Consider the following 14,328-nt stretch of genomic DNA (forward strand, 5'->3'; position numbering starts at 1 on the left):
TTTTTAAGTTTACTTTTTACAGAACTATTGTTAAAATTGTAGAAATCTAATAGCATAAAAGATATAAAATGTCTGTCTGTTGCAGGGTAATATCATCAAAGGAAGACACTTAAAGACATTTTTGCAAGTAAATAACTGCATATGGATGCACAGGGTTTTGTGTATGAGTTTGTGTCTCACTGTACAAATGTATCAAATTCTTGAATACCTTATTACCTAAGATATGCCCTTCACATTCATCTTTCAATATTGGGCTTTTCCAAAATTTACAGATGTGACGTTTTGCGTTATGGACATAACGTTGTGATGCTCAGAGAATTTATTTGTTACAAATATATTGAACCATCTTGTTTATTTTTTTCTAAACCCTTGTTAAAAAGGGTCCAATGATCAAAAAAAGTTAGTCTCTGAACAAATTTTCTATTTTAAAAGGGTAAATAAACATGCCTCATGATGTGTACACGGTTTTTGGGAGACGACAAATTTTTGATTTCTGTGAATTAAAATGCACGACCTTAAGCAATATTACCCAATGACTAAAGAAGGGATGCCTCTTTATGGAACATAAAATAATTACACTTTATATTCATTTTCATGTGTCCATTTATGAGGAATATGTACCGTTGTGTTTGTGGCAATCTTGAAAATGGCACGTACATGACTATGAAAAATCATGCACGTAAAACTTGAAGAGACCTCACATGGGTATTTGAACCACCAAATGTTGATATATGTGCTGTTAGAATCATACAAACCGTTGGTTAAAACTTTTTCATAGTAAGGTTGACACTTTCACAGAATTGCCCATATGCACTCTTATATGTCAACATTTTTCGTCAAATAATTTGTTTCCATATTATTTATCTTATTGACTGTAATTCTCTAAATGTTAAAAAAAGCTAAGAACTGTATTTCCTTTCCTACAGTATGAAAATGTCACTTTTTGCTGTGGCTTGTTACAGCATTATTGGAATATGAGCATTTTTAAAAAAATTATTACACAATATAGGTGATAAATCTTGTTTCCTCCCTCCTTCCTTCCACTTTTTTTGTTAATCTAAATGGTGTATCACCAATGTGAAAATGGTGACCTTCATAAGTGCTACCTAGCCGATAGTATGCTTCTAATCTCCAGATCACCTATGCTGGCAACCTCACAGGAACGATCAGTACCAGATTTTTGAAAGAAGTTTTGAAAGAAGCAGAATTATTGCCAGAAGCTAATGGTTGCTTTGGCAACTGAAAGGTATTTCAGGAACATATAGCATGATATAAAGGAAAGCAATAAAAGATAGACATTCAGTATGAAATAAATATTAGGAAAAGTAAAGTTAGAGGTATTTTTGTGTGTTTAAAGATCACATTCATTGCCAAACTAGCAGTGAATAGAAACTAAATAATCTTTTTAAAAAGATGAAAAATAGAAAACTACCAGACAAACACAGGCGCCCATACAATGAAGAGCACTTGGAAGATCAAAGAATGCAGCTTAGACATTTTTTTTTTTTTTTAATCAACATTTCTTCAAAGGAATGTATTAGTTGTTTAACCCTTTAAAAGGCATGTATGCAGGAGATAATCAAGAGAGGGATTGTGGTGGTGCTGGGGGTTGGACACAAAAAAGAAAACATCACACACAAACATGGTGCTTTACAAACGTCTGAACACATCACTGGAGAGGAATGGAGGTCTTTAAAATGGCCGCCACCCGCTGGCTATTGGCACAGAGAAACACGTACACACACTGAAGCGTTCTCTACAAAAATACACACTTTGTGGTTCGTCCCCGCTTTTGTCTGCATACAGATTACTGGGCCCAGCGTTCGTGGCGAAAGCAAGTGCACAAAGAGCTGCTCAATGCAAATGACAGAAGTTGATGCTTTTTTTGAGGCCCACTGTTCGATAAACAGAACCTCAAAAGAGTCAGTGGTGGGCAGAGAGTGTCTAGCTGTTTCATCCAAACACAACAGTGTCTGCAAACACGGTCTGTCAATGAACGATGTCCGTGCCTTCCCGGTCGTGTGGTTTCGGACATACGCGAACACGCACGCGTACGCACACGTATCCAAGTCCATGTGCACAGTGTCAGAGACGTGGCTTACACAGAGTGTTGTAGTTTCTTTTTAACAGAAAATGAGTAGAAATTGAACACTTAAATATGTATGAAACAGCCCACAAATACAACAATGCCGAACAAACGTAACACCTCCACATTTTAGGCAACTTTTGAAGGTTTGAAGACAAATCAACAAAATCCAAAATTTTTGTGTAAGAGAAAACATTGATGTGACAAGAAAAACTATTTCTCACAGTCGTGATGCACCAGAGGGATACAAAACTAAATGTTTTAAGAGACAAATATTTAAGCTTTCTTTAGGCAGGTTGAAAACATTAATCAATTGTTCAGTCTCAACATAGTCACAAAAACACATCTGCAAAGTAAGACTACCAACATTTTTGGGTGTAAATGGCTTGTTATAAATTGTGTCTTTGCTCTGCAGTTTTCCAGGATAAAACACGCACACAAACACATACCGTGACAATGGCAGTGCAACAAGACACAATCCGAGCTCTTGAGGTTCAGAAACATAGTCTATACCAGTACAAAATGCTTGTATTGAAAGTATGTGGTAGTGTTAAACATATTTAGCGAACACATATTCAATAAACACAGGACCACGTGTCTATTATTATTTATGTGGCTAACTATAAGAAAGATGGTTGAGAAAACTTTTTTACATTATGCATTTTGGAACACAAGAACACTTAAAACTGAACTTGAGGAGTCCTAGTGTTAATGTACTTGCATAGAGTATGTTTCAGGCCCACAGACAATTTTCATTGGCACTAACAGAGTATTATAAGTGTGTGTGAGAGAGAAAGGAGAGATAGCGTGTGAAAGAGTAGCTAATAACAGTATTTTTACGGAAACTAGGATATAGGGCCAATCAGAATGGCTTTTGATCGGTATTCGGTGTGCACGTTTGTGCGCAAGATGCTCTTTACAAAAGCTTTTTTGTGAGCCACGGCCATTGAATCTCTCTCCGAGTGCGTATGCGCGTCGGCATAATATTGAGACGTTTTCCGAGATACTCAAGAATTTGAAATGCGTCTTGAAATATTTCCACTTCACGTGAACAAAAAAAGAGCACTGTGTATCTATAAAAGAGGAATTCTGTGTGTCCATCTATCCTGTTCTCCATCTGAGAGAATTAGCTCCTTTCTTCCCTCTCATCCAACTCTCTCTCTACCTCAGAACACAGCCGTGCGCTCACATCTGCCTCCTTCACCGCTTCAGACGAGCTTTTCCAAGAGTTTATTAAAAACCTTTCCTATCTCTCACTCTCTCTGTCTCACTCCTGCTTCAAGCGTCTTTCATCCACCTCCCATCTCTCCCTCCCCTATTTTTTGTCTTTTAATGTGTGATTCTTTCATAGTTTTACTCTTTCTGGAAGTTTCTTGCTCATCCGTCTTCGTTTCCTATCAGGCGCTGTACATATCCTTTTTATTTAACCCCATCCATTTCTTCCCTCCTTTCAGTTTTTCCCTTTTTGTTCAAAAAAAGCATCTTAAAAAATAAGAATAAAAAAACTCTCAGATTGTTCTACCTCAACACGTTCACAAACGAGGTCTAGCTTCAAAACTACATCAGAGTACAAGGAGCTATAAAAATATATGTGTAGAGCGGAGGAGACTCCTGGGAAAGAGAAAAATCAGGTGAAAAAACAGAACCAAACAAACTCGGTTTCTGGAACACAATGAAAGTATTAAATTAATTTACAACTCAAAAGGGAAAGAAACAAGGTCAACATAAAATAAACAAATAAGGCCTAGCAAAAGAACTGTGTAACTTTACATAACATTTTCTAAAAATTATTTTACTGAGTATTCATATATAATTATAATCTATGTGTTTGAAAGCAATAAAAAAAACGTTTTTGATGTTCACTCATATTTTATGTTTTGGTTTTGAAACAGTCTAACAAACACGCACCCATATTCACGCTAACACTGACACTGTACTCAGACACACACTCATCCACACAAACACTCGCATGTTTTACTGAAGCTCACCAGCAATGTCAGAATATTTATCCTACACACTCACAAAATACACACGTTATTAAAATATACAAGATTCCCCATGCCACTGCAACTCCACCAATCAACACATGGGTCCAAAGCATCACGTGACTGGAGCCCTGTGCGACGATTGGCTAAATCAATGGCTCCTCCCCCTTACAGAGGAGTAGTGACACAAACTAGACTGCTATTTGTGAGTAAATGTAGCATTCAAGGTCGAAGTTCAAAATGTTTTTCGAGGTTTGGACAAGTTGAGTATTCGTTTTTTCATATTTTTGCGAGTACATCAGAAAAGACAGTTTTGACCCATGTGCTCCAATGAAAGTAGGAGTTTATATGTTTTTTTTTCAGTTGGCTGAATCGCTCCACGAGGTCTTCTCTAGTTTTAAGAACTTTTCCCGGTGGGATGTCAGAGAGATGGAGGCCCTTGCATCAGGGCATCCTCTCTCTAACAGAAGGCCGAAGGTTGGGGGACTTGTGAGGATAACACACACCTGGCCCCAAAAAGTCACTATATGGGAAAATGTGTGTGAAGGTAAAAGGATCTGATCTACAGGGACTTCCGCAGTCACGTGGAGGACTGAGGCAGCGGGGCGGGATTTAGGTAGTAGTTAAGGTTGGTGTGGTCATCGTAGTTGTCGGTAAGGTCGTCTCCGGTTCTCATACTTTGTAGTAGATGTTGGCTGGACTCTGAGGGGGCATCTCCTGTACGATGTAGACTGGATGACCGTAGTCCCCGCTGACTTTCTCATAGTGGGGGCAGTAGGCGGAGTCAGAAGTCCGCAGAGGGATGATGATGTCGCTAGGCTCTGATCCGTTGTTGTTGCCACTTCCACCTCCCCCGCCACAGCCTCGCTTGGGCGAGGTTAAGGATGAGAGGGAGAGAGGAGGGTGGTGCGATTCTGAATGTTTGGCGTGTCGTCGTCGGTAACACACCACACAGATGACTGCGGTGACAAGAAGGAGGAAGGCAGAACCTCCGGCGGCACCCGCGATAACAGCGATATTGGAGGGAGGGAGGGGGCCGTTCTCTCCACCCGGTCCTCTTGAGGGAATTCGGGGATGTGTGCTGTTTCCAGTACCTGCAAAACAGAGAGACAATTTGTTTTACAAATGGAAAAGTTTACCATTTGTGAGATGGTGAGAAAAGACCATGAAGCATGTAGTAAATGCATAAAGATTCTCAATATTGTATCTTAGAATCAATTTGGATGTGTGAACTCCTCTCCACTAGGCAATTACAGTTCAGAAGTCCAATGCATTTTATTAGAGAACTTTTCAAAGTCTTGCACTTGGTGATGGCACCCATTAGTGAGATGTCCACCTTTAACCTGTTCCCGTATTGGAGTGTGAACCCAGAGGACCGGCCTTTGACACTTACATGAGTATTTGTCTGATGTAGTGAGTTCATTAGTGCTGCCCCATCCTGCCCTCCAACATCCCCTTACTTCATTTATCTCCCCATCCTATGTCCATGTTAATGTCTTTAACCAATCAAATGGAACAAATGAAATGGGGCCAGTCATCTAGCAATTTGATTGGCTTGTTCATGTCCTTAACCGATCAAAATGAACCAATTAGAGCCCTGTTCACTTAAACTGTCAGGAATTAGAATAAAAAGTTGGAAGACGTTCTAGACTGTTGGACTTTTCAATGAACTCACTGACCAGATCACACTGGCTCTGCTCACACTAGTCAAGGTGGATTGGGTTTCGGCAAACATGCGTGTTTTGGCACACGTGTAAAATACACACGGTTTTAACGCTGTGGTCTGCCACACGAGTGGATACTGTGGTCTGGCAATGGAGACGTGAACCAGAATCAGCAAACCGTAGCGTAAAAAAATAAAGATTAGAAGATAGTGAGGTGAGGTGAGACTTTGTTTAGTGTTTAGACAGCTTTAAAAGGTCCAATGTGTAATTATTTGGAGGATCTTTTGACAGAAATGCTATATAAAATACATAACTAATGTGTTCAGAGGTGTATAAAGACCTTACATAATGAAGCGTAATTTTTTATTACCTTAGAATGTGAATTTCTATCTACATGCACCGCGGGTCCCCTTGCATGGAATTCGTCATGTTGTTTCTACAGTTGCACTAAACGGACAAACTGCTTTTTAGAGTGTGCTTCGTAAAAACGTTATCTCCTTCGTCTAAGAAGTGAAAACATGACGAAATCATAGTCCTGTGTCAGCCACCGTAGAGCTTCGAAAGGGAGAGGTGGAGTGAACCGTTGGTTGCAATTCCCAACCTTACCATTAGATGCTGCTAAATTTCATTCACTGGACCATTAACAGCTTTTTACGACACTAAGAGAGAGAGATCAGCTCTAAACTTTTATTTTGTTAAAATAAAAACATAATAAATAATTATACATGTAAACCTGAGCTACGGTTAATGCGGTTAATGTACTACAATGTTACAAACTGTAACTGTGTATTTTAGCCTCTTATATGAATAACAGCTGACCAGAAAGAGTATTTTAATAGATGTGGGATCTATGAGGCTATATTAGTCATTTATCTTTACATAACAGGATTATGGAGTGTGGGAGGCATTTCGCAGGGGAAATGAAAGCCAATCTAAACGCTGTGGTCTGATTGAGCTCTTCAACGTGATGTTCAAAACTTCTTATACAGATGTGCTCGGTAACCGCAGCATAGTCAATATTACAAGTGGGTTATCATGCTATAATACTTCATATTATGAAAGCTATAGTTCACCGAAGAATAAATATTATGTCATCATTTATCTCATGTTGTTCCGAACCCCTCAGACTTTCTTCTGTGGAACATAAAGAGAGAAATTTGGAGGAACGTTCACACTGTTGTTTCCATACATAACACTGTGTGTCATTGATGGGTCTCAGTGAGCCGTTTTTAAACATGTACATCTGCCAATGAGATTTGAGAGCTGGAGTAAAAGAGTTTTAGTGAATGAATTTGATTTCAGGCTTATCCTTATATAAATGTATCATATGATGAAGGCAGAAGACTTGGATTATGTTGTGCTCCAGTAAATGGTCATAGTTTTTGGTTATATTAAGTGCAGTGTGAAGTTGAACATTAAAAGTCTTTCAAGGAAGAAAGTCAAAATATTTATATAAGGAGACAAACTGTCTGATTGGTATTCGGAATACAACGTACAGGGCATTAATTTCACATTACATGCCGGACCTTATGACATGCAAGAACATATGACCATCGTGCTAACTTGTGGACGCAGCTGATGTTTCAATGTGTGTGTATATGCGTGTGTGCTGTTCTGATCTCCACGGGAGACAACGAGAGCCCCATCAAGCACTGGAACGGGCGGAAACACAGGGATCTGTCTGCAGGCGTTCTCAATTGGCCCATCATTATTCTTGACACAATTCCTCTAGTTTCCTTTCTCCATCCCTCACTCTTCCTCCACCTCCTCCTTCGCTCCGTGTCTCAATGACTGTCCGGGTTATTGTGCTCATAATGACCTGCAGCACCCCTCAAACCCACCTCCACCTGCCTCACCCCAGACTCTCTCAAACACCATTTTGTGTCATATATGCTCTTCTTTTCTCTAAATTTGATTATGAACCTCAGACATAAAATGAGATAGGCTAGTGTTTTCTTTATTTTGCGTATGCACATATGTCAAAGAAAAGACACAAGCCACCCGTTTCAAACCCCCAAACGTCACACACGAGCAAACAGTGAGCCTGAGTCATTTTCTTATTCTATCATGCTACACTAATAATGCTCCTCTCCTCCTCAATTTTCGGTGTCTTTCTTCCTCTCAGGACCGACTAAACCGGGGCCGCTAAACTAATAAGTCTCAGAAACGACGGCTCTCTTCTCCTCTCATTCTTTATCTTTCCCCATGCAGCCATTATCCCACCGCACTGCCTCCAGCTAACGGCCCCGGGGCCTCCGAAGAAGTCGCACAACGGACGAAAAGAGAAATAAAAGAGGGAGCATGAGGAGGAGAAAACAAACAGAAGGGTGGAATATATCAAAAAGAAGCAGAGCGCCAAGACGGCTGTTTCTCTCCATCCATCTGTCGTTTCCTTCCCTTGTTCCTTCGTTTAGTTCTGTTCTGTCTTTAATGTTCTGTCTGTTTAGGATGAAACATTTTAACATGTCCTCGGCTAATACTGTAGGCAGCTGTGTTTACCTGGATTCTGGTTGTTGATACGGCCCGCTGGGTCAGGTTTGGGGGACTTGGCTGGGAGGCCATATGGATCTAAGGACAAACAAGAGAGTGAGAGATGGTTATGTTAAAATTATGTTTTAGTCCACCTGTCCACAACATAGGAATAGCAAATAGCATTTGTTACACAATTTAACAAAGTTGACAAAGTTTATTTTCAAGGGTCCAATAAAGGTGCAAAATGGTCATGAAAACTCGCTTCGGTGCAAGAAAGTAAACCTCAGGGAAAAACTCTTAAATATGAACTCTTTAAAATGATTCATAATGCTGTCAGAGGCCCTCGCTGGTGATGCTGAGATGATGTAATCATTACGAATGCTTAGAAAGACTTTTCATAAGAAGACAGACATCTCTAAGCTTAAGCGAGCAACCACGCTTGTCAAAATGCCATGACAGCCTGTGTGTGTGTGTGTGTAGACGTATCTCATCAGAAATCTCCAACCGAAACGGCTTTTATTTAGATGACAAACAAAACAGACGTGACCTTTCAGCCACACAGCAGATAACAACTAGAGTGAGAGACAGCCAGAGAGTGAAGACCCACACACAGAGGGAGCGAGAGAGACAGTGTTGTCAATAATGGTTGTGTGGAAAGAAATTTGAATTCATAACTGAGGATGGGAAAAGGCACAAGCGAGGGAATAAAAACAATAAAATGCTTTATAGTCTTTGAGCTGTGGTGAATCCACTCGCATTCAACAGTGAAGAAGCGATTGTGTGATCGGCATAACTGATAATGACTCGACACACACTATACGAGTGTGTGTGCTGTGTACAGTTATGGCTCAGGGAGTTGGTTCCACAGTCTGTTGGGATTCACTAACCGCTGTTTTCCCGGGTTTAATAATGAAAACTAACAGGGGCGACAGCGATTGTGTTTGTGTGTAAACAAAAGCTATTGGTCATGAGGCTGGTCATGTGTGCCACTGAAAGAAACTCTTTATTGAGCCTGTTTCAGCAAATCCAACAGCCGTAACTGTTTTAGATGACCAACCCTCTGGCTCTATCTGCTGCCAAGTGTGTGTGTGTGTGTGTGTGTGTTACTCACTCTGTCCCACTTTCAGCACCACCTTCATGCCTTGTGTAGCACAAACTCCTCCTCTTATGCTCTCCAGCCCCTGACGGGTCCCATCTGAAGTAGCTATAAAAGAAAGCCACAGATTTCTGATTACTTATTATTTCATACACATACAAGGACACACAAATCAATCAGTTGAAGGGGTGTTCACAATTGTGTTCACTCATACATGGAACAGTTGAGATCATTGCCTGGGTTTAGTGATTAGTACAGATCCTTTGACATATGGAGCCCTGGTGCTCAAGTGATTATATTAATTTAGCTCAAATCATACTATGCTGTTTTCTGTGAAACAGTATGTAAACCACTATGCTAAACCTTGTAAACAGTCGTTGCATATGACCTCATCACTTTGCATGTTAAATTTAGCAAGTGATGTGCAGTTATCGCCTCTGAGATGACTTGATTATTTATCTTTTTATTCTAGTTATGTGTAAAAACAACATTTGAGCATGAAATCAGATGAGGAGGTCACATCATTTTTAAGGGAAAAAAGCAAGTTGCACTGATAGAACCTTCTATAGTACATTTTAGTAAATTTCTATCATCATGTAAGCAAGTGATATAGAAAAGTTACATTAAAGCATACACAAGTTACATACACTACATAGTGTGCATACTGCAAGAACTGCACTTCTATTAGGCCAGCATGCCAGTGCACACGATTAAGGTATTCGGGTAATGTAGCAATAATAATTCCCACTGACATTCTGCACAGATATTTGATCTAATGTGAATTTACACACACAAATGTCACCGTACCACAGTACAGTCTAAATGAGGCCTAATTTCCAGTCCCAGAGGAGGTCATTTAACATCCAACATCTCCACAAAACTGTATCATTGCTCAAACACACACACACTAAACCCATTTTAATTTCCTTCACAAATACTGACAGGATCCAGATAAATGATACCGAGGACCTACATGGGTCTATGTAGGCCAGTGATGGGCGCTCCTGATATGAAGTGGGCTACAGGTGGACGTCATGCGAGATGCATGTGGGTGGGAGTGTGAGCATAGAGCGTCTGGTTACATGTGGGCCAGACGCATGGGCCAGAGACAGAACAGGACAGCTTGTCCTTGGTAATAAGGTCTGGCCGTCTTAAATGAGTGAGCGAGAAAGAGAGAGAGAAAGATAATGACCTGAGGTAAGTGAGAGTGCCAGATCTTATTTACTGAGGGATGGTGCGTGAGAGACAGAAATGAAATGGAAGTGAGACACACACACACCTCCATATTATCCCTTGTGTAATGTCCTTCTCTTCAGTTGATCTTTTTTGATTCCTTTATGTTAATCTGTCACTCTCTATTGGTCTTCACTGGACTTTTGTACAAAGTGTTTATACTTTACAAAAACAAAACACCACTGGGCGACAGAATTTTCAACAACATATTTTGAGACATTTTAAAGACAGAAAGAATGAGAAAGAGAGTACAACGAGAGACACTGATGGTCTTCGACAAGCTGTTGCTCACGTGATTGAGAAGAGACGTGATAAGAAGTGATGGAAAGACCGTAGGTGTGAGTGGACAACAGAAAACGGACAAGAAGATACAGAGAGAATCTTAAAATCTTGAAATACCACAAGGTCTTCCAGCTGAAAAGACGAGGAAGAGCATCTAAGATAAATACTGTATAAGTTGCAAATCTGTACTGTAGCTCTCCTTATAGAAAAATGAGAGAGAAAAGAAAGGGTGAGTGAGAGGGAGAGAGGAATATGCCAGGATGAGTAATTGAGACAATGATGAGCAGTGATAGAGGAACAGGGAGAAATGGAGGATGGCGTCCACAGAGGGAGCATCTCTACTGTCCCAAAAACAACAAGAGCAGAACGAAACAGACAGCAGAAGAAATGAAGAAACATTTCAGTCATTCGTTCTTCCAAAGTGCACAGCAACCTACATGAGCACACAAATCTCAGACAAGCCCATTTCATTTACCTCAGAGCATGTCTGTGAGCGTGTGTGCGTTTGTACCCCTTTGCCCAGGATAAGAATTAAATCCTGTATTGCTCGTGTGTAAAAATAGAGTGAGCCGATGAGTGTCAAAAAGATTCAAGAGAGAATTCATGATAAAAAAGACAGAAGTATCAGGGCTAAAAAAGCGATTTAGTGAACAAAACAGCAAACAAATGGAGCTGAGGAGGCTGTGTGTGTCTCCCACGCACGTGTTTATGTTAAAGGGTTCTGGGATGCCTCTTGTCACACTAATGATGGTGATAAAGCTCAAGTCAGTCTGACGTGTGTGTTATGTGTGGCCGCTATCACACAGCTAAGGCAGCTCTTTTGTGTGTGTGTGTGTGTGTGTGTATTTATAAGAATAAGAGAAAGTGAGAAGCTGTGTGCATGTGTGCTTTACGTATGTATAGCAGGGCAGACTGTAATAAATATTAAAATCTCAGATGTTTTCAAACTAATGGCTGTTTACCTCATATGTTAAATTCCTATAAATATGATCACCACATGTAGTAATTTGAACTTGTCTCTCAGTGTGTATAAGAAATGCTTTGCAGTAATATATTTACAATGCAAGCTTATCAGCCAGGCATGTTCAAAATATGCACATGTCACATTGTCAACATCCCATTAAGAGTGAGATAGATAGTACTATTTAACAACCCTGCCCGTGCAAAATATATTATATCATTTAACTTACGTGATGACCAAAAAAATATATATTTTTCCTTTGGTCGCCACCCACAGAAAAATGAGTTAATTTACCTGGAAAAGTGATCCTCCTCTAGAGGAAAATCTATACATTTCCAAATACCAGATAAAAAACATTATCATAACATTAACATTTATTGTCTGCATGTGGGATACTGTTTTTAATGTCATAGTTCACCCAAAAATGTAAATTCTGTCACCATTTGCTCACTCTCTTTTCCTTCTTTATTTCGCATAACACAAAAGAAGATATTTTGAAGAATGTTGATAAATGGCACGATTTAACTTGAATTGGTTTGATGTGCATACAACAGAAGGGAATGGGTGCCGGTGGTATTTGGTAACCAACTTTCTTCAAAATATCTTCTTTTGTGTTCAGCAGAGTAAGAAAGTCAAAGAGGTTTGAAATGACAAGAGGGTAAGTAAATAATGACAGCACTCTCAAAAATAAAGGTGCTTAAAAGGTTCTCACAGCAATGCCATAGAAGAACCATTTTTGGTTCCACAAAGAATCATTCAGTCAAAGGTTCTTAAAAGAACCATCTCTTTCTTACTCTTTAATAATCGGAACCTTTTCTGCCAAAAAGAACGTTTTGTAAAACAGAAAGGTTCTTCTGATGTTAAAGGTTCTTTATGGAACCTAAAGGTTCTTCGATGGCATAGAAGAACCTTTTGAAGCAGCTTTTGAAGAGTGTACACAGGCCAGGATTGAACCCATTACAGTAATACATGAACACTAAAAATAAAAATTAAGCTAAAATGAGTTTTGTGTTACATACAGTAAGTTCAAACTCAGTGTGTGGAGTGTTTGTGTGAAATACGATGTGTTTTTCCAGTACGGTACTGAACTGTGAACTAAAATTGGGACTGCTTTCCTCAGCCAACTATTTCCACCTTTGGCTCACACTTCATATTTCCTGAAACCAAATAAGACTCGGTTATTCAGAAGCAACAAGTTCGTACGGTTGATTTAAGCCATTAACTGAGCTCTTATAAACAATTTAGAGAGTGCTGACAGCTATAAGAGAGAAGCATTGGAGAACGGTTAAAAAGATTAATAAGACTTACAGCCAACATATTTACACAATCATAATGTTTTCCATTAAATTAAAAACAGGAGGTTCCTGCGAGGCGGAATTTATGCTCGTACCCATTGAAACAACAGATTTATAAGAGAGAATGGTTGCTGATGGAGAAATTGATGTAGGTTTTGAAAGCACATTGGTAATTGTTTTTATCCCAATGTTTGTGGATACTCACGGCTCTGACTGGTTGGTTGTCATATGTGAAGTTATGTACAGTAAAGACACAACAGGCTGAGAACAATGTTCTATGATGTAATGTCTCCTGCAAGACTTTGCTTACATTATGAAATTGTATTCATTATGTGCATGTGTAATGTAGAAGCTCTTTCGTAAGCCTACAGGCTAACATTAGGCCGCGTGTGTGTGTGTGTGTGTGCGTGCACAACCAGGACAGATTAAGGACCCTCTTGAGGCAGGTATGAGTATTTCACACTGACAGTCTTGGCATTGGTGCATAATTGCAGCTCATAACATCCCAGATGCACATACACACACTGTAACACTAGAACACAGATGTCAAAACCAAATATGTTTAAAACATAAATGACATATGAGAATGTATATTTAATGGACTCTCCCCCCTCCGTGCGCACACAGATGCGAGCACTCTCTGTGGTCGATCTTTGCTATGTGCTCAATGACATTATCATTTTTTTAGCCAGTTATTCATGTTTCTATCCGTCCAAACAAATTATGGTGTCTCTCTCTCAACCCCTGGGGCCGGCACATGGCTGCCAGTTTTCCTCAGAGGGGCCAGGCCACAGACAGGCACGAAAGCGGACCCTTATAGTCACTCAATGTGAACATGCATGTTATCCAATTCGCTTTCATCCTGTATTGCTCCGCCTTGCTCTTTTAGAGTGTGGAAACACTTCTTTTGTAGATGTTCCATAATAAATGCATGCAGCCAGGTTGCCGTGAACCCAAACTTATTATACAGAGCTTCTCGGTTAAGAACGATTACTTGTCTAATCATTTGGAAAACCCACCAGTTGATATGTTGAAATTAAAATCATGTCCTTTTATAAACTGACATTTTAGTACATTAAAGCTGTGTGAATGTAAATGTGTCTTATGGTTGAGTATTCTGAGCACTGAAGTCTACCAGACAAGCTTAAAAACCACTACAGAGACTTTAACCCATCTGACCTCTTAACCATTCCATCTAAAATACACCTCTGGCTGCCAGCTCATCAGTCTGTAAGAGTAAACCCAATTCACAAA

The 14,328-nt window shown here is 39.8% G+C and overlaps 1 protein-coding gene across 1 annotated transcript in view; it reads right to left on the reverse strand.

Annotated features, from left to right (window-relative positions):
- Nucleotides 1-1,512: 1,512 nt before the first annotated feature.
- efnb3b (ephrin-B3b) overlaps nt 1,513-14,328 on the reverse strand; it is a 56,782-nt gene continuing 43,966 nt past the window's right edge. Inside the window, exons 3-5 of the mRNA XM_056755888.1 lie at nt 9,319-9,411; nt 8,235-8,303; nt 1,513-5,165 (exon numbers count right to left, since the gene is read on the reverse strand). Of these exons, the coding sequence (XP_056611866.1) occupies nt 4,744-5,165; nt 8,235-8,303; nt 9,319-9,411 (584 nt within the window). The 3' untranslated portion in view covers nt 1,513-4,743. The remainder of the gene's footprint in view (nt 5,166-8,234; nt 8,304-9,318; nt 9,412-14,328) is intronic.

Source organism: Triplophysa dalaica, chromosome 1, assembly GCF_015846415.1.
Source record: "Triplophysa dalaica isolate WHDGS20190420 chromosome 1, ASM1584641v1, whole genome shotgun sequence".
NCBI classification, from domain to species: domain Eukaryota; kingdom Metazoa; phylum Chordata; class Actinopteri; order Cypriniformes; family Nemacheilidae; genus Triplophysa; species Triplophysa dalaica.